Source organism: Eleginops maclovinus, chromosome 7 (assembly GCF_036324505.1).
Source record: "Eleginops maclovinus isolate JMC-PN-2008 ecotype Puerto Natales chromosome 7, JC_Emac_rtc_rv5, whole genome shotgun sequence".
NCBI lineage: Eukaryota > Metazoa > Chordata > Actinopteri > Perciformes > Eleginopidae > Eleginops > Eleginops maclovinus.
In genome coordinates, this window is record NC_086355.1 from 1,941,873 (window position 1) to 1,962,859 (window position 20,987).

Genomic DNA, 20,987 nt, shown 5'->3' on the forward strand with positions numbered 1-20,987 from the left:
TGTAAATAGTGTGCTAGTGATGGGATTTGTACCCCGAGATGTTTACCCAAAGGGTGGGATGGGCTCCACCTCATGAACAGTAATGTTTGTAATGAATTATGAGGTCCTTTTCCTGGGGAATTTTGAGGTCAGCGTAATTTTCAAAGTCAAATTTCACCACACTTCCCCAGTGTGTGTTTTTACGTGGTGGGAAAGAGCACAACCCTTACAGATGACTCACAGCAAAACACATGAGGTCTCAATTACAAGAGACACACGCAGAGGCACAGTTCATTGCCTTGGGACACAATGTTTAAACGTGTGTGTGTGTGTGTGTGTGTGTGTGTGTGTGTGTGTGTGTGTGTGTGTGTGTGTGTGTGTGTGTGTGTGTGTGTGTGTGTGTGTGTGTGTGTGTGTGTGTGTGTGTGTGTGTGTGTGTGTGTGTCAGTGACAAATAAGGCACAGAGCAGACGTCTCTGTCAGATCACAGCTTTTTCACTTGTAGAAAGGACCGGTTTTCACCTGGAGGATTGATCCCAGAGATGAGGCTCTGTTTGTGGACTGGAGCGAGGGGTCTCCTGCCTGTCCTGGTTCTCCTCACTGTCCTCCATGTCAACGCAGTGCAGCAGCAGACCACCAAGGAGAGACATCACTATATCGCTGCTGTCGAGATAGACTGGGATTACGCTGAAAATGGAACACACAGGTAGGACACTGGAGGAGGATTAGTGATTTTAAATCAGAGACGCTTATTTCCTCCTTTAGGGAATCAAGCATGTTTCATTAATTACAAATAACTGACATGCAACTGGTGTTGAAGAATATTCAAATATCTTAATTTACATTCTTTGTTTTATATAATACGTTTAATTATTATTAGTTTATTATTTTAATGACGTTAAATCACTAAATTCTGTTTCCAGGTGTTCTGTTATTATACATTCTCATTTATTGAAATTAATTCCACCCATAAACTCATTTCAGAAGTGCTCTGTTATTATAAATATTAATGCATTAAGTATCATTTCATTCAATTCTTGTCATTTTCGCTTATCTGGGAAGTGTGTAGGTATTATTATTATTATTATATAAATTACTATTAATTCAAATTCTGTCAATCTGTCCTTCTTAAAAAAACTGATCTGCTATGTTCTACCAGTGTTACAATGACACACACACACACACACACACACACACACACACACACACACACACACACACACACACACACACACACACACACACACACACACACACACAGTTGCAACATGTCCTGACGTCCTGTGTCGTCGTATCTAGGAGTCCGTATCTTGTTGACACGCTGCTGTGTGAACGACGTGTGTTTTCCTTCTGATTCCAGTGGCACAATGAAAACATTTACTGCAGATCTGCACTCCACTACATATTGGATTTACTTAAACTTTACACGAGTGCTTGTAGTTTATCCATCTTCATACTAGAAACATTTCAGAGTCACATATTACGTTTGAATCCATCACATTTGTCTGACTGCTTTTGTTACTTCACAATAACAGTTTTTATGGCCTTTCCTTTCCAGTAAACCACATTTACATCTACATTATTTCAAATGTTGGCCATAAACTGAAGGATAAAGTGTTCTTTATGTGTTGGGAAAGCCTCCTCCTTTAAGTTAAATACAGTCTTTTAAAAAGCCTCTTAGATCAGCTGGAAAATGCATTGTCACAGAACGGAAAACAGGGCGTTTGTTTTTCTGAGAAACTCATGAGAAGTTGACTTTTAGATATACATTGTTCTCTAAAAATAAGTATGTTAAACATCTACAGCAGTAACGCAACATGCACATTTATGCAGCGGCATTAATCCACAAACACCCCATCTATAAGCATAACACACTGAAGGGTGCACAATGAATACCTTCACTTTTTATACTGAAAGTCACAAGTCCTACTTTCCCTTGTAGTGCATTATTTCCACAGTGCGTTGTTGTTGTTGTTGTTGTTGTGTTGTTGTTGTTGTTAGGTAAAGAAGTGAGCAGTTCTCTCATCACTGTCTGATTCATGTTGGGTGGTTTTCCTTGATTTCCTAGGTTCGGTCCCACCTATAAGAAAGTGGTCTTTCGGGAGTATGACAAAGGCTTCAGACAGGCTCAGACTCATCCCTCCTGGTTAGGTAAGTTTCCGTCTGTCTGAAGCGCTTCTCCTGTCTACAAACATCCTTTTTACACTCTTTCATTTTCTATATATTTCAAAGAAAGTAAATGGTATGTAAGTCAAAGTCTCCTCGACTGTAATTACAGGGGAGAGAGCGATACGGTACACTCAGTTATTGCTTCTGATTTCTTTCACTTTGTCCAAAAACTAATAAAATAAAGAGTCATTTGACAGATTATGATAATAAATGAGAGTAGAAACAAAGAGGGTGTAGATAATAGTTTCACTGATTGGTGTTTTGACCGTGTCTAATATCATGATTCATGTTATGGTCGTCATAGTCACCACCAAATCAACACATGCTTTATTAGAGATTTTGCAGAGACTTGTCAGGCAGGTGTTTCTCCATCATCATAACAATAATGAGGTATACAGTATGGAGTCTGTGTTGAGGAGTATTAAAGCTGTTACTATTAGGTAAACTGTGTACTTCTACTCCAATGCATGTATTTAATCCCTTTAGTTGCTAGGCAGATTAGGATTAATGATGGTAAATATAATCTCCCTTAAATCAGATTCTAGAGAACACTTTACTGATCAATCATTATAAAACATATCAGAGATATTATTCTGAAATGGACCAATCAGACAATGACTACTTTTACTGTCGCTACTTTAAGTACATTTAGAGGAGAGTACTTTCTACTTTCACTGGAGGAACATTTAGAATACTTTTACTGTGACAGAGTATTCCTACACTCTGGTACTTCTACTTTACTCAAGTACAAGACCTGAGTACTTCTACTTTACTCAAGTACAAGACCTGAGTACTTCTACTTTACTCAAGTACAAGATCTGAGTACTTCTACTTTACTCAAGTACAAGACCTGAGTACTTCTACTTTACTCAAGTACAAGATCTGAGTACTTCTACTTTACTCAAGTACAAGACCTGAGTACTTCTACTTTACTCAAGTACAAGACCTGAGTACTTCTACTTTACTCAAGTACAAGATCTGAGTACTTCTACTTTACTCAAGAACAAGATCTGAGTACTTCTACTTTACTCAAGTACAAGACCTGAGTACTTCTACTTTACTCAAGTACAAGACCTGAGTACTTCTACTTTACTCAAGAACAAGACCTGAGTACTTCTACTTTACTCAAGTACAAGACCTGAGTACTTCTACTTTACTCAAGAACAAGATCTGAATACTTCTACTTTACTCAAGAACAAGATCTGAGTACTTCTACTTTACTCAAGTACAAGATCTGAGTACTTCTACTTTTACTCAAGAACAAGATCTGAGTACTTCTACTTTACTCAAGTACAAGATCTGAGTACTTCTACTTTACTCAAGTACAAGACCTGAGTACTTCTACTTTAACTCAAGTACAAGATCTGAGTACTTCTACTTTACTCAAGTACAAGACCTGAGTACTTCTACTTTAACTCAAGTACAAGATCTGAGTACTTCTACTTTACTCAAGTACAAGATCTGAGTACTTCTACTTTACTCAAGCACAAGATCTGAGTACTTCTACTTTACTCAAGTACAAGACCTGAGTACTTCTACTTTAACTCAAGTACAAGATCTGAGTACTTCTACTTTACTCAAGTACAAGATCTGAGTACTTCTACTTTACTCAAGTACAAGATCTGAGTACTTCTACTTTACTCAAGTACAAGATCTGAGTACTTCTACTTTACTCAAGTACAAGACCTGAGTACTTCTACTTTAACTCAAGTACAAGATCTGAGTACTTCTACTTTTACTCAAGTACAAGATCTGAGTACTTCTACTTTACTCAAGTACAAGACCTGAGTACTTCTACTTTAACTCAAGTACAAGATCTGAGTACTTCTACTTTACTCAAGTACAAGACCTGAGTACTTCTACTTTAACTCAAGTACAAGATCTGAGTACTTCTACTTTACTCAAGAACAAGATCTGAGTACTTCTACTTTTACTCAAGTACAAGATCTGAGTACTTCTCCCGCCTCTGTACTGGCTATAAAAGTACCTTTTGCTTTCCAGTATTGTTGAATGTTAATTCCTTTATAGGACGGTATGAAGATCAGCTGTGCGTTAGGTAATAACCATCACAGTTGAGTTTTGCAAAGATCTCTGTGTTTTATTGTGTTTCGTTCATTCATACGTCATCCAGAGCGAAGGGAACAGATACATAACGTTGTGAACATGAGAGTAAACACTTGACTGGACGACGGGGAAAGTTTCTGGTTGATGTGATGAGTCAGCACATTATCGTCCCTGTGTGTCATCATGATGAGCCAAAAAATATGAGTGTCTCAAACTCCAAATAAAGTTCCTCTTGTTTCCTCTCCGCAGGTCTGCTGGGACCCACGCTGAGGGCTCAGGAGGGCGAGACCCTCGTCGTCACTTTCAGAAACATGGCCAGCGGACCACACAGCATCAACCCACACGGCATCGCTTACGGGAAGCAGTCAGAGGGTGGGTGCACGTTAACCCCAGCTGCATATACATCTGACAGCTGTTAGAAAACCTTTAAACCAGCAGCTCTCTGTAACACAGTCCGTCGGATAGGGTCACTTTGGGAGCTCATGATGTTACTGATTCCAATAATCACACAAGATTAGCCAACACAACAAACAAGCCTGTTTGTCTTTTTCTAAAATATTAACCCGGAGAGGCAGACGGTACTGAAGTCCAACAGGAAGCTCTGCTGAGCCCGAGGAAATCACTGTCTGTGACCACCAGAGAGAAACTGTGGATGTGGGGATTTAGCACAAAGCACTGCTTAATATGATCTTAATGCAAAAGCCAGAGGGCAGAGGAAATCACAAATGAAGATCAGGAAAGTCTTCATTAAGCCTTCGTTTATTTGGGACTTGATTAGGCAAATATTTTGGGAAGGTCCATCATTTCCTCAGACTCCTGCTGAGCAATGGAGCTTAATTAAAGGGGCCCATCAGTATGTAGAGTCTCTACTTTAAAGAGTCCTCTCCTGATGTTCAGGTGTATATCAGTATGTAGAGTCTCTACTTTAAAGAGTCCTCTCCTGCTGATGTTCAGGTGTATATCAGTATGTAGAGTCTCTACTTTAAAGAGTCCTCTCCTGCTGATGTTCAGGTGTATATCAGTATGTAGAGTCTCTACTTTAAAGAGTCCTCTCCTGCTGATGTTCAGGTGTATATCAGTATGTAGAGTCTCTACTTTAAAGAGTCCTCTCCTGCTGATGTTCAGGTGTATATCAGTATGTAGTGTCTCTACTTTAAAGAGTCCTCTCCTGCTGATGTTCAGGTGTATATCAGTATGTAGCGTCTCTACTTTAAAGAGTCCTCTCCTGTTGATGTTCAGGTGTATATCAGTATGTAGCGTCTCTACTTTAAAGAGTCCTCTCCTGCTGATGTTCAGGTGTATATCAGTATGTAGCGTCTCTACTTTAAAGAGTCCTCTCCTGTTGATGTTCAGGTGTATATCAGTATGTAGTGTCTCTACTTTAAAGAGTCCTCTCCTGCTGATGTTCAGGTGTATATCAGTATGTAGTGTCTCTACTTTAAAGAGTCCTCTCCTGCTGATGTTCAGGTGTATATCAGTATGTAGTGTCTCTACTTTAAAGAGTCCTCTCCTGCTGATGTTCAGGTGTATATCAGTCTGTAGCGTCTCTACTTTAAAGAGTCCTCTCCTGTTGATGTTCAGGTGTATATCAGTATGTAGAGTCTCTACTTTAAAGAGTCCTCTCCTGCTGATGTTCAGGTGTATATCAGTATGTAGAGTCTCTACTTTAAAGAGTCCTCTCCTGATGATGTTCAGGTGTATATCAGTATGTAGTGTCTCTACTTTAAAGAGTCCTCTCCTGCTGATGTTCAGGTGTATATCAGTATGTAGAGTCTCTACTTTAAAGAGTCCTCTCCTGCTGATGTTCAGGTGTATATCAGTATGTAGTGTCTCTACTTTAAAGAGTCCTCTCCTGCTGATGTTCAGGTGTATATCAGTCTGTAGCGTCTCTACTTTAAAGAGTCCTCTCCTGTTGATGTTCAGGTGTATATCAGTATGTAGAGTCTCTACTTTAAAGAGTCCTCTCCTGCTGATGTTCAGGTGTATATCAGTATGTAGCGTCTCTACTTTAAAGAGTCCTCTCCTGCTGATGTTCAGGTGTATATCAGTATGTAGCGTCTCTACTTTAAAGAGTCCTCTCCTGCTGATGTTCAGGTGTATATCAGTATGTAGCGTCTCTACTTTAAAGAGTCCTCTCCTGCTGATGTTCAGGTGTATATCAGTATGTAGAGTCTCTACTTTAAAGAGTCCTCTCCTGCTGATGTTCAGGTGTATATCAGTATGTAGCGTCTCTACTTTAAAGAGTCCTCTCCTGCTGATGTTCAGGTGTATATCAGTATGTAGTGTCTCTACTTTAAAGAGTCCTCTCCTGCTGATGTTCAGGTGTATATCAGTATGTAGTGTCTCTACTTTAAAGAGTCCTCTCCTGCTGATGTTCAGGTGTATATCAGTATGTAGCGTCTCTACTTTAAAGAGTCCTCTCCTGCTGATGTTTTTGCAGGAGCTAACTACTTTGACAACACGTCGCAGAAGGAGAAAGAGGATGATCTGGTGCAGCCGAACAGTGAACATGTTTACTACTGGGAGGTGAAGTCGGATGTCTCTCCACAGCCCAGCGATCCCACCTGTCTCACCTACACCTACGTCTCCCACAGGGACGTAGTGGAGGACTACAACTCCGGCCTCATCGGAGCTCTGCTCATCTGCAAACCTGGTGAGCAGAGAAACTGAAATGCATTCGTTAGAAAAGTTGTCGCTGCATCTCGAGGATTGGTAATTATTGTGCTCTCTTTCTTTGCTCTCAGGCAGTCTCGATGAGTCGGGGAGTCAGATCGGCGTCCAGCATGAGTACGTGTTCCTCTTCGGGGTGTTTGATGAGACAGCGAGCAAGTACGCACCAAAGAGCCACGCAAACCACGTGAAGTACACCATCAACGGATACGCTATGGGATCCCTGCCTGGTGAGTCCAGTTATTCATCACTCCTTTAGTTACACAGTGAGCCATTTAGTCTGTCCCTTCAAAACATCAGGGGATATTAGACTGAGTCCTGGTTAATAGGCAAACCTCTGCTCTGAGTCAGCGGGTCAAGTATGTACATTAGGAAGTAGCCCTAACTTCTAGCCAATCAAAAATTAAAAACATTTCAATCAGGAGAGACTCTGAGTTTGTTTGGTGCGATAAACATATTTATTGCCATATGTTTTATTAGTTCTTTCTTAATAATCATTTTGTTAATTGTAAGCCAGAATTGAGAAACTGTCTTCAGTTATTTTCCAACGAACACTTCATAACCCAATGATATTCAGTCTCATTTTAATTTGGAAAAACAGCAGACTGTCACAACTGAAAAATCCTGCAGCTACAAACAAGCTTTAAATGGAACAAATATTTGTGTACTTTGGTTTTATTTGACTCCTTCTGTGAATTTAGTTCATTTCCAATAGTAGTTGCCTCATATCAGAGTGTAAACTATCATAATAAACTCTCTTGTTTTAGGAACACAGCAGCTTCACTGGCGTATGACTTCCCTGTTGTGGCTACATTTACTAAAATAAACAACCTCCCACCGCTGCATATACGAACAGATTAATGGACAGTGGTGCACGTGCACGTTGTGCAGCATGTGTTGCGCAGTCAGAGAAGACACCAGATGAGCAGCATGAACAAACCATCTGACCATCAGTGTCCTCTTTCCTCTGCAGATGTGAGTGTGTGTGCCCATGCCTCTGTGAGTCTGCACCTGATAGCTATGAGCTCAGAGCCCGAGGTGTTCTCTGTGCATCTGAACGGGCAGGTGCTGCAGCACAACGGCCACAAAGTGTCCGCGGTGGGCCTGATCAGCGGCACCACCGCCACCGCCATCATGATGGCTCTGCACACGGGCCGCTGGCTGCTGTCCTCACACACCGTCAAGCACATGGAGGGTACGTGTGCCCAAACATCCACCCACATACCACAGATCTTTTTTTACCAATGTAATTTATTCTACAAGAACAAACATGTGTGTTTTGCAGTTGGCATGCACGGTTTCATGGAGGTGAAGAACTGTGACGGCTTCAGAGCACCCAATCGAAGGATGACCATTGACCAGCAACGACACAGCAGGGAGTGGACATACTTCATCGCTGCAGAGGAGATTATCTGGGACTACGCCCCGAATATGCCGGAACACGTCGATGAGTAAGAAGCATTACATAGCATTTTTTACAGGTGCATACAAGGAGAGTTTATCCCTTTCCTGTAGTGTGTTCTATAGGTTTTAGTGCATGTAAATGGTCTGCAGAGACTGAAATCCCTGTGTTTCTTTCCAACACATTATATCAATGTCTCAAAATGTGATAAAGCCTCCTATCTTTTGTGCAGCAACTTCAAGCTGCAGTACCTGACGCAGTTACCGTCTCGCATTGGAAGGAAGTACAAGAAGGCGGTGTACACGCAGTACACCAACGAGTCCTTCACTGAGAGGCTGGAGACGAAGCAGAGGAAGAACGAGCTGGGGATCCAGGGCCCGGTCATCAAAGCCCAAATCAGAGATATCATCACGGTGAGAACATATCCAACAAATATGAAATCAGCAAAACAGCAAATCCTGTCTCACCCCAACCCTTCCCTTCTGGACTTCAGACATGATATTTATTTCACACATCCTCCTGATCTCTCACAGATTGTCTTTAAGAACAAGGCCTCCAGACCATACAGCATCTATCCTCATGGACTGACCATCAAGAAGTCAGAAGAGGGGGTCAACTACCCAGCAGGAGGTAAATCTCTCCCCCAGTAAAACAAACATGCATTATATTAAATAGATAAGGTATATCGAAATGTGTTTTCAAGGGAACCAGTCTCACGGAGTCCAGCCAGGCGAGACACACACCTACGTATGGAGGGTGTTGGAAGAGGACGAGCCTCTGGACGGAGACTCTCGATGTCTGACCCGACTGTACCACAGCGCCGTGGACACACCCCGGGACATCGCCTCAGGACTGATCGGACAGATCCTCATTTGCAAGGGTCGCTCGCTCAATGCCAGGGGTGTGCAGGTACAAAGATTTCACAGTAGTTTAAATATGGCTCTAGTAGAGGCAATGTTGTTCCATGCTTTCATTCCTAAACCACTGTGACCACCCCACACTCCCACTGTGACCACCCCACACTCCCACTGTGACCAGCCCACACTCCCGGGAATATAACTGAGGGTTACGTGTGTCATCATCTAGAAATAATAAATGTTATTTTGTTGCTATAATTTAATCCAGATATTGAGAACAAAACTTGAGATAAGAATGTATGAAATAAGGCCATCTTCTTATCCCGGAAAATAACGTGTTATTTGGAGATAACAGCATTACAAGAAGTCACATGAAGTAACAGTAACGCTTCCATTGGTGTGTTTGAAGATGGTTTTGAAGCCTGATGTTGGCATTAAAAGTGAAACAAAAGAGTAGAACAAAGGTTCATCATCTCAAACACAGCGTCAAAGGATTCAAGTTGTTAAACGAAAACCCACAGCACACATAAACACACAACACCCCGAGGTGGTAGCTCAATCACCAGCTAGCCTTGTGACCCTTTATCTCGTATTTTGCTCATCATTTACAAAACGTATTAAGTTAGGCCTGACACTAGAGATTGAGCCGGTTAACTCATTAAGAAAAAGTTTAACTGAGGCAATAAATCAAGTGAGTAGTGAGGTCATTTTTATATAGACTTCTATTAAATAAACGAACTGTGGAGTCGCCCCCTGCTGGTCCATACAGAGAATGCAGATTTGAGGCACTACTTTCTACTAGATATGTTGAAAGAGAAAACTAAAACCCAATGTTCAATTATCAATAAAGAATACACCTTTGGTTTGTTCCTACAGCTGAAAGCAGACAAGGAGCAGCACGCTATGCTGGCTGTTTTCGACGAGAACAAGAGCTGGTACATCGATGACAACATTCGGCAGTTTTGCGAACGATCCAATGTCAACAAGGCAGAGTCGGAGTTTTATAAGTCCAACGTCATGCACTGTAAGTTATTGCCATCGTCTGATCATAACTTATCCTAAAAATGATGATATATTAACTCCTGCATTGCCGTCAGACGACTGATATTCATATACCTTTCCCTCACAGCGGTTAATGGCTACGTGTTTGAAAGCGGCCCGCTCTTGGGCTTCTGCAACGGTGAGGTTGCAACATGGCACGTGTCCAGCATCGGCGCTCAGGACTACATCCAGACAGCTACTTTCTACGGACATCCGTTTGAGGTGAATGGGCGGACAGAGGACTTCCTCAGCCTCTACCCAATGACTGGAGAGACTATCAATATGGACATGGACAACACAGGTATGTGTCCAATTATTGAATCTGTAGGGAAACCTTTATCTCGGGAATATATGGATAGATAGCAGACAGTTATTATACAGAATATTGTGATGTAAAGAGTTAGCATGTTGGCCCCAAGAACTGGAAGACACAAATCAAAACAATACAAGCAAATGGAGAAACACCTTCACCAATTTGGCTGTGTTATGAACAACCGTTGCACAGAAAACTGCTGCAAGAAGTTCCCAGGCATCACCTATTTTTGGGCTGTCCATATACCCTTTTCTGATTTCATTTGTCAAAGGTCAAGTGTTAATGTCATGTTTGTCCTATTCTTGCAAAAGTTCTATCTCAGGTTCAACTTGAGAACCATAAAATATGGCACACAATTACAGTTGTACCCATTGAGGGAGGATATCCTTTCAAATTTAGTTTAAATTTCAACTTTGACCCAAGAAAGTACTGATTTGCAACCTAACAAAAACACGGATTTGGCCCAAAGTGTTGAACTAAATATGAAAATACACACAATTAAGAAGCGATTCCATTACTAAAACTAATACAACTGTGAGGCATGAATTCTAAATACTGTGCATTGCTTCCGTTGCGTCTATTTGCAAGATGTTTTTGATTTGCTCTTGGTTAAGCTCTCAGGCCATATCTGGGACGTTTGCACATTATTGTAACGTCTTCATGGGATGTTTTTTGTGTCTCTTTTGTACAAGGTGTCTGGCTCCTTGCTTCCCTGAACTCCCACGAGACAACCAAAGGAATGCGTGTGAAGTTCCAGGACGTCGAGTGCTATCGTGACAACCAGTACGAGTACAATGACTACGGAGATCCCTCAGAGGTGAAAGAGTTCACCATATGGAACCCTCAGGGCCCTCCCAATGCAAAAGATGAAAAGCAAAAGTCGAAACCTGAAGTGGTAAAGCCAGTCAAGACAGACTACGACACAGACTTGTATGCAACTGAGTTAGGTCTCAGAACTCTGAAGAACCAATCCAAAGACTCAGACGTGGAGCAGTTGGACCTCTCGTTCCTCGACTATGATGTTGTTGATGTGCCTGAGGATAGAAACTTCACACTTCATTTCAAAGGGACACAAACCTCTGTTTCAAGGCCAAATGAAAACTGGAAAGAGGTGGATGGATTGAACCTCACGGAAGTCCATTTGTTTGACCAAAGCACGAGCAGGAATACAACTGAAATGCAGAACAGCAGCACACCATCGACCTTTGGTGATTCGTATTTGTATGAAATAGAGATCACAACCGATGCAGTATTAAAAAATATAACTACAAATAGCAACGCTTCTGTAGCTTTTGACTCGCAGAACATAACAGTTCACAATGCTACGGTACTATCAGCGGATGGAAATGCATCCTCAAAGCCAAATGCAATCAACGCGACAAACTGGAAAGAGGTGGATGGATTAAACCACACAGAAGTACATTTGCTAAACCAAAGCATCAGTGAGAATACAACACAATTGGGGAACAACAGTCAGCCATCAACCTTTGGTAATTCCTCTTTGAATAAAATAGAGAACACAACTATTTTTCACAGCCCGGATGTAGTGCTAAAGAATGACAACGAGATGCCTAATAGCAGCATCCAGTCTGCAGGTTCCGACACAGTTCACAATGCTACGTTGCTACCAGCAGATGGAGATGTACCCACAGAGACTACCAATCCTACTGTAACTTCGACAGGTAATTCAAGTTCAATGTTGGAGGCTGAAGAAGTCAATATAACCCTGACCGGTGATAACCACACGACTGATTCAGAGGAGATACTCACTAGAGGCGACCAGTTTTCTCAACCGGTGCCCACGTCCAATTCCAGCGCCAACAATCTCTCTAGTACACCAGACGGTAACGCAACTTCTCTGTTGAACGTTTCAGGAAAGGCAGATGAGAATAACACAGCAGCTAACATGTCAGCAGATGAAACAAACAGTATTCCAAGAGCTGATGTTGAAGAGGTGAACATCAGCAGCATGGACAGAAGCAATTTGACGGTCTTAGAGTTGGAAGTGGACGGCACAGACAACAAAACCAATGGGAATTACACTCCGATCATCCCGTCAGATCTGGAGATTAGCCTTGAAAAGAATTCCCCTGACAATGGGACCTTTAAAGCCAACTCAAGCCTTGGAAATGTGTCACAAGTTTTGCTCGAGAATGTCCCAGTGAACATATCCAGATCCAACACAACAGAGGGGATCATTTCAGAGAGTAATGACCTAAGAGCCTCAGAAAGTGAAGAATTGCTCATCTACCTCACAGGAAACCATTCAGAGGTGATTAAAACCACCCCGGTCAAAACGCAGGGGCACAACTGGACTTATGAGAGCACTCACCAAATGGAACCCGTGGAGATTCCCGACTACATGATGAAATATTTTGGGAAAGAAACGCCCAAACCAGCACCGCCTCCAAAGAAGATCCGGAAGTTGAGCGTACGTCAGACGCCCCAGAAGGGTCTGGGCATGAAGACGAAGAAGAGGAAGGAGTACAAGCCCCAGTCCAGGAGTGGATTACCGCTCTCTCCTCGAGGTTTCAATCCAGTCATGACCCCACGTGGGTCCAGACCCCTTCTGCAGCCGGTCTCCGATGAACAGGAGCTGATCCACGAGCCGGTGATCATCGGCGTGCCCCGGTCCGATTTCAGCAACTACGAGCTGTACGTTCCTGGAGACGAACCGGATCATCTGAACATTGACGAAAACCTGACAGCAAATGAATATGAGTATGTGACTTATGTAGACCCTTACAGCAGTGATGAATCCGTCAAGAATTTCCACCTGGATGACACAATGAAACACTACCTGAAGATCTCAGGGGCGAATGTCAAGACGTATTTCATCGCTGCAGAGGAAGTGGAGTGGGACTACAGTGGCTATGGACAGAGGTAAGATCAGAGGCAATTTGACTAGAAATGACGAGTCAGATTTATTGCAAACTGTACAGCAAATGGGTACACATCCATGCAACCCTTCCTAATCCTAATCCCAACAGGAGGCAAGAAAAGTCGCTACTAAACATCCGAAACACTAAGTTCACCAAGGTGGTTTTCCGAGGCTACGTGGACAGTAGCTTCAGCCAACCGGACATCCGTGGAGAGATGGATGAGCATCTAGGCATCCTGGGACCTGTCATCGAGGCGAAGGTTGGACAGAGCATCATGGTAAGAATGTCAATCTGCATCCTGCAAACTCTCAGGTTTTCAAATCAATGGATTCAAAGACTTTTGGCTATTTAGTCATCGGCATTAAATCTGTCTACACACTTGTAAAGCTCACTTTTTAACTTTTTGGGGTTTTGTGCCAGACTATTTCATGTGCAGGACCAGTATCTTCCTGCAGGGGTTAGCCATATGTACATGCTTTGTGATAAGCTAACTAGCATCTGCTTGTAGCTTTATATTTAGCCCAAAGTCAAAAGTTGTATTAGTCTTCCATCAAACTCCCTGCAAGAAAATTAATACTGAGTCTTACCATATCGAGTCTCTTTGTCTTGTAGGTGGTGTTCAGGAACAAAGCCAGCCGTCCGTACTCCTTACACCCAAACGGGGTTGCTTATACCAAGCAGACAGAGGGTCTGTCCTATGAGGATGGCTCCAAGTACTGGTATAAATATGACAATGAGGTCCAACCCAACACCACCTTCACATACATATGGAAAGTCAACTCTAAGGTGGGGCCGATGCCAACCGAGTCCCACTGCCGGACCTGGGCCTACTACTCAGGCGTCAATCCTGTGAGTACATTTGTGTTTTAGACATGTATTAAAGCGATCCAATGTAGCATTTGTACCTTAAAATAACAGCTTGAAAAAAATTGAGCGGCTAGAATGACTTTTAATATGACGATTTGCCTCTCTTTCATGCCCATCGGGGGTCTGAGGTGAGATAACTGCGCTATGTAACTTTGCTAGACCGGGCCGGGAGATGAGCGGAAGTACTTCGACTTGCTTTCTGGCACACCTACCGCAATAACAAATAGACCCCCTCCACGCACCCAGGTATAAGGAGAAGCAAGCGCAGCATTGTCAGTACATCATCATGGCAGAGGCACCGAAGAAAAAGAAGACGTTGAAAACTATGTAGTCATATTTCTGTAAAACCTTTGATTACTCTTACCTTATCGGTCGACATAGCTTGCACCTTCTGACTCCTCGTCGGTTCGTCATCAAATGCACGTGAATGCGACAGGGTGTTGTATTTACGACAGTGTCGTAAACGTACATTACCTCCAAGCCTGTAGGGGGAGCTCCATAATGGGCTTTTTGACAAGTTCCGTTGGATCGCTTTAACCTGCTTGTAAACACTATTTAAGCCACTGTAGAATTTGAGTTTCTGACTTTGGCACCCCCTAGTGGCAGCATACAGGAATGGTCTGAAAGTGACACAATGCACCAATTTCCCCCAGGATTGAGTCATTTTAAAAGATGCTGAATCACAGTCTGATTATACTCACATGATCTTTAAATTAAGATTCAATGAAGGACACCTTGTGTGTTCTCTGTCTCTTAGGAAAGGGATATCAACTCTGGCTTGATCGGGCCTTTGCTGGTGTGTCGAGAGGGGACCCCGAAAAAGCAGATGAGGCAGTTCACGCTGCTCTTCATGACCTTTGATGAGTCGCAGAGCTGGTACTACAATGAGTACACAGAGATGATGCAGAGGAAAAGCAGGAGGAGATATATAAGCCAAAACAAGGAGAGCCTCCAGTTCCACTGTAAGGCTTTATAATATACCTCCAGCTAGCCTGATTTAAATCCTACTGCAGGAAGTAAACAGACATAAAAAGTCTTGTTTTTAAATAGATTATGATAGTTTTGGTTAAACATGTCCCTACATTCATGTACCAGAAGTTATTTTAGTACTTAATTTACACTATGAATGAATGAACACAGCAAAACGTAAATTAAATGTCATTTTATGTGAACTTAAAGAGGAACACATTTAGCTTATTGAAACCTGCAGAAGAATAAAGGGTACAAGCTATTGATATTATATCTATTGAGTTGCAAAACCTGTCATGCATTCAAGATTCATCATTTATAGAAAAGAAAAGTAATATATAAATAACACATTTTGTCTGTTTCTTTCGAAGCCATCAATGGAATAATATTCAACCTGAAGGGCCTGAGGATGTACACCAACCAGCTGGTGAGTTGGCACCTCATCAACATGGGTTCTCCCAGAGACTTCCAGAGCATCAACTTCCACGGACAGACGTTCATACACAAGAAGATCAGCAGCTACAGGCAGTCCGTCTACCCTCTGCTGCCTGGTGAGAAACACCGAGTCTCTGTGTGTTCATTCAGAATGATTTCTTCTTCTGATTGCATGCTTTCAAGTTTGAGTCACACTACTCTATGTGGATTGGCGTTAGATTGAGGAAGCATAGACAGGATGTGTTTTGTACCAAACTGTGTCTGCAGGAAGCTTTGCTACGCTGGAGATGAACCCGTCCAAACCTGGCCTGTGGCAGCTGGAGACAGAGATTGGTTTCAACCAGCAGAAGGGCATGCAGACCCTCTTTCTGGTTCTGGATGATGGTACAAACAACGTTTAAAAAAAGCCCTGCTGCATTAAGACACACTGTAATGGTGTTTAAGTATTAAAATACTGCTTGTACGTCTCCTCCAAGATTGCCATCGTGCCATGGGTTTGGAATCAGGCAGTGTGAAAGACGATCAGTTAACAGCTATCAATACAAGAGGTAAGTAGCGCCCCCTACTCTCTGCACACAGTGGTGCAGGAATGAGTCCTAAACGCAGAAATGAGTTAGCATTTTAGCACTTTTGGTCTTCCTTGTAAATGCTTTTCTTAGTTCCTTTATAGCCTAAACTTGGATGTCTACTTCTGGAGATGGCATTTACAATTCAACTACTATAAAGAGCTGTTGATATGTCACTAGTAAGATGACAATGCCTCCACTTTTGAAGGATACTGGGAGCCACATCTCGCCAGATTGAACAATGGTGGAAAATACAACGCATGGAGCACAGAGCAGAACATGAGCTGGATTCAGGTGCGCATTTTATACAGAGTGTGGGTGTTTGATTATATATGCATAAGCACTTCTACTTGAATACAACCTGTCCTCTGTACAGGTGGACTTCCAGCGGCCTGTCGTGATCAGCCAGGTGGTGACGCAGGGAGCCAAGCAGATGCTGCAGCACCAGTATGTGACCAAGTACTCCATCTCCTACAGCAACGACCGCAAGAAGTGGATCTTCTATAAGGGGGACAGCAGAGAGCTCAGGAAGGTGGGTGGATCGCTTTGATTAATGCAAACAGCCAGAAGCTAAGACAGTGGATCTCAAATGGGGCTACGCGGACCCTAGGGGCACGTTGTAGTACTGCAGGGGGTATGTGAGATTTAAAAGTTGACATTTCGAAAATAATTCAGAAATTTGAAAAAAAAAGTCAGGTCTTTTAGGAAAGAAATTATAGTTTTGAGGCAAAAAAAATCTAAAAAGTCTAAATTTGGAAGAAAAATCTGAAGTTTGAAAAGAAAAACAATTGGGAGGCAAAGAAACAGACCTGGAAAACAAACTGCAGTCGCCTCCCTGTCACCGAGAACGACAAAGCTCCTCAGTGAAGCACAAGCCCATGTTTCTCACTGAATTGTAATTAGAACTTATTAAAAGGATCAGTTCAAAGCCACTAGTGTCATTGCATGATGTCAAAATTGGTTTGCCATGAATTTAGTGATCTTTTTTTGTTGCGCTGATCAGGGCGAACTTGACTGACATTTATTTTCACATGGGAACATTATTGAACCACTGAGCTGAGAGATAAGTGTGTGACTCTTATCGCTTCCTCCTTTGCCAGGTATTCACCGGGAACCAGGAGGCCTATGTGGCAAAAGGAAACACCTTCTTCCCTCCCGTGATTGGACGCTTCATTAGGCTCCATCCTATAAACTGGTACAACAAGGCGACAGTCCGCATGGAGTTCTACGGCTGTGAGCTTGACGGTGAGATGTGACTGTATAGGCAATTCATACATACTTACTTTTTGGAAAACAATGTACTGTATCTCGCCAATAGATTGTCCAAGTTGCATGATATTTAGAAACCACAGCCAGTTTGAGCTGCAGATTTAACTTGCAAAATTTGGTGGCAATACATGTTTGTAATCTTCGTGTATTTGCTACGTTCATCCGCCATTTAGTGCTGATTGAGCATGATACATTTGCAAATAACTCTGACCGTAGATGGCACCGAGACCCTGTTTTGTATCTAAAAGACACCATAGAGTTAGGGTTGCTGTCTTTATATGACATTTCTAATCCCCTGGCTCAGGCTGCTCGGTGCCTCTGGGGATGAATAGCAGGCTGATAGAAGACCGGCTTATCACAGCCAGCTCTGAAGCCTACAGCTGGTACTCTGGATCCTCCTGGAAACCTGCGTATGCACGTCTGGACAAACAGGGAACCATCAATGCATGGCAGGCCAAGGTACAAACCCTCACACGGTCGGACAGATCCAAATCAGTGCACCCACAGCCTCAAAAAAACCTTTAAAAAAGTAGGAATCCTGCATTAAATGTCTCTCTCTCTTCCACAGTATAGTGACATGAACCAGTGGCTTCAGGTGGAGCTGTTGCAGGTGAAGAAGATCACAGGTATCGTCACGCAGGGAGCCAAGTCTCTGGGGAAGGAGATGTATGTGACCTCCTACTCTCTGCAGTACAGCGACAATGGGATACGCTGGACATCGTACACAGACGATGAGGCCATCACGTGCAAGGTGAGCAGCGGAGGCAGAATCCTGAGGAAATTGGAGCCACTCAAACCATGTCTTTCTTCCCATAACAAATGTCTTTCTCTCTCTGTCACCAAATCCAGACGTTTGCGGGAAATACGGACAACAACAACCACGTGAAGAATTACATCTACCCTCCGATTTTCTCCCGCTTCATCCGAATCATCCCCAGGCGCTGGAAAAACTCCATCACCATGAGAGTGGAGCTGCTGGGCTGCGACTTTGAGTGATGCACTGACACAGATCAATATGAGAGGCCGAGTTATAGGACATGCACATGCACAACAACAAAAAACACGTGCACGCTGAAAATAGTGTAGTCGGGTCATGTTTGGAGAATATGAATATATTAAGATGCAGAACGAACACACAGTTTTGGAGAAGATCTTTAAAAGCTTTGCAAGTGAAAGACTGCAAAGACTGAACTACAGCAGGGAGAGATGTAGACTGGATACTTTGACTCTTAACTACTCTTATCTTTAAACTGCTTATTTTTAATCTAGTTGACCGTGTGTGAGAGGCAAACTATAGGAAGATTTAAAACAAAAAAGGTGCAACATTTCATTTCAGTTATTTTAGAAAAGTGCCCACTTGTTCACATGTCAAAAAATAAATGAAACCCTACAGGTCTCTTTTTTAAATCGAACTATTTGGACCGAACTGAGCCCTGGTTTAAAATAACATATATAATATAACTACTTGAGTAACTATGCAAGTAGGAAGGTAGTTAGACTACCAGCAGTTAAGCATTCATTTGAGTTCAATTCTAGTTTTACCCACACTGCAGTTACATAGATACATTAGTCCTATAGGCCCCTCTGTTAAACTCAGTTATGAAACTCATTGGTAAGAGCCGTATGTATGAGTGATGTTGACCTATTTGTCATTTGTCTATTTTTTTTAAATACTAGCAGCATTTTAAGCCGATATATGGCATGTTGTCCATCAGAAATGAATATGAATGAATGTAAATATGTAAGTAGAGATCATGTAATTTATTTTTCAATAAATATGATTCCTATATTTCAGTGTGCAGCTCTGTGATTTATATAAAGATGCATGTGTCTTGGTGTCCTGAGTGTGTGAGCTCTGATATCTTCTCAGGGTGTGTGGAAAGGTGTCACTTTTAGCACCTCTGCTTCGGGTTCAGCTGCAGAGTCAACACACACGTGCAGCTGCACACACAGGGAGTGTTTGTCCATCTGCTGATCAAGATAAAGTGAACGCTGGAGGTGTGAAACGCTCAGCATGGACACGGACCCGTGGAGACAAATCCGCTCTGTTGGACAACTGCTGTCTGGGGATCTGGGAGCACGGTCGCTTCACGTGAGAGACACCAAGCCGAGATAATAACATGTCAAATACAAACAAGATGCTAAAGGTAACTGGAGAGGTGAATCCACAGTTACCTACATTGAGGGTGGTGTTCATCCACTTCTGAAAGGAGGAAGAAACTTGAAGTTAGCACCTGATGGAAGAGAAAACGCAGGATGTAAATTCATACTTAAAGGACGTCAGGAGAGTTTAAGCAATCTTTTCTCCAAACCAGCGAAAATAAATAGACATTTCATTATATGTGTGGGAAAATAACAATCACGATCCAACTACATGTTTGTTTCAGACTGTTTCACACATGAAGACAGTGTAATGTGGTTTTAAAAAATCAGAAACAAGCGATTAGGTTCACTGTCAGGCTGTTTATTTTACTGAATCAGATTAAAGGTGAGTACCATCCACTACTTAAAATAAAAAATGAAATACAGAGGAGTTAAATTATTGAACACAAACTTTTTTTACTGGCTTTCTGTCTTTGTCTACATACATTAATTAGATTCAAAAGAGCTTAAATGCAAAAAGAATGTTGTGTCAATTAGCTGGATTTTGTCTGTTGAACCTTTAAATAGGGTGAAATTGTCAAACTAAATATAGGATAGGTGCTTGTGATTATCCATATCTATATATAGAGTAAAAATAAGTCATATTGTTGGTTTAAAAAAGTGCTGTTCCTTAAATTAGAAGCTAATTTTGTCAATGCATTTCGGCACGTGAACGATGTGCGTGTTAATTGATATTTTTCAATTAGCTCGTAGTGGGTTTATACCTCAATTGCACCTATTACATTTTCTCTTAATCACCTGTATTTTTTAATGGTCAAAAACGCATTAAGGTTCAGATCAGCAGGTGCACCTGGGACAGCTCACCAGCAGGTGCACCTGGGACAGCCCACCATCAGGTGCACCTGGGACAGCTCACCAGCAGGTGCACCTGGGACAGCCCACCAGCAGGTGTCGCTGCAGCTTCACGTTTTCTGAAGAATAATCTAAGTCCTTTAAACTCAGAGTGATGAATGTCTGAGGATCAAGTTGACTTCAGAATTTAAATCCTGTCTTAGTTTAGCTATACCTTTCTGAGCAGATGACTGAAATATACATCGGAGCTTTTACAAATATATGAGGTAACTACAGGTCAACATTCAAAGTGAATCAATTAACATTTTCTAATTGCTGTAGACATTCTCAATGTACAGTCAATGCTTTAGACCAAAGAAAATGAATGTAAAAAACTCATACTTTAGTAAAAGCAGACAGACAGGTAAACTTATGTATTGTATAACATAAAGGTGTAACAGCCTGTCAGTGTTTTTTAAATCCACTCATAGTTTATGACTAAAGTAAAGATGTGTTTTCTATGTGATACATTCTTTGGGGTGGTTAAATGTAAATCAGTACTATGTAAGT

At 42.1% G+C, this 20,987-nt stretch overlaps 1 protein-coding gene across 3 annotated transcripts; it reads left to right on the top strand.

Annotated features, from left to right (window-relative positions):
• Positions 1 to 437: 437 nt before the first annotated feature.
• Positions 438 to 19,272, top strand: f5 (coagulation factor V). 3 transcript variants are annotated; one of them, XM_063887671.1, is made up of 25 exons: positions 441 to 685; positions 2,048 to 2,130; positions 4,462 to 4,584; positions 6,653 to 6,865; positions 6,957 to 7,112; positions 7,856 to 8,077; positions 8,168 to 8,333; positions 8,517 to 8,697; positions 8,818 to 8,914; positions 8,988 to 9,193; positions 10,018 to 10,165; positions 10,271 to 10,483; positions 11,188 to 13,378; positions 13,486 to 13,654; positions 13,990 to 14,226; positions 15,002 to 15,206; positions 15,585 to 15,764; positions 15,916 to 16,032; positions 16,125 to 16,196; positions 16,423 to 16,508; positions 16,591 to 16,746; positions 17,315 to 17,459; positions 17,788 to 17,942; positions 18,052 to 18,234; positions 18,333 to 19,272. In XM_063887671.1, the coding sequence occupies exons 1-25, from the start codon at positions 522 to 524 to the stop codon at positions 18,477 to 18,479; spliced, it is 6,015 nt and encodes a 2,004-aa protein (XP_063743741.1). In that variant the 5' UTR covers positions 441 to 521; the 3' UTR covers positions 18,480 to 19,272. The 3 variants fall into 3 exon arrangements, with proteins under 3 accessions (XP_063743743.1, XP_063743741.1, XP_063743742.1); XM_063887672.1 differs by lacking the exon at positions 2,048 to 2,130 and having other exon boundaries at positions 459 to 685; XM_063887673.1 differs by lacking the exons at positions 16,591 to 16,746; positions 17,315 to 17,459; positions 17,788 to 17,942; positions 18,052 to 18,234; positions 18,333 to 19,272 and having other exon boundaries at positions 438 to 685; positions 16,308 to 16,446.
• The last annotated feature ends 1,715 nt before the right edge of the window (positions 19,273 to 20,987 follow it).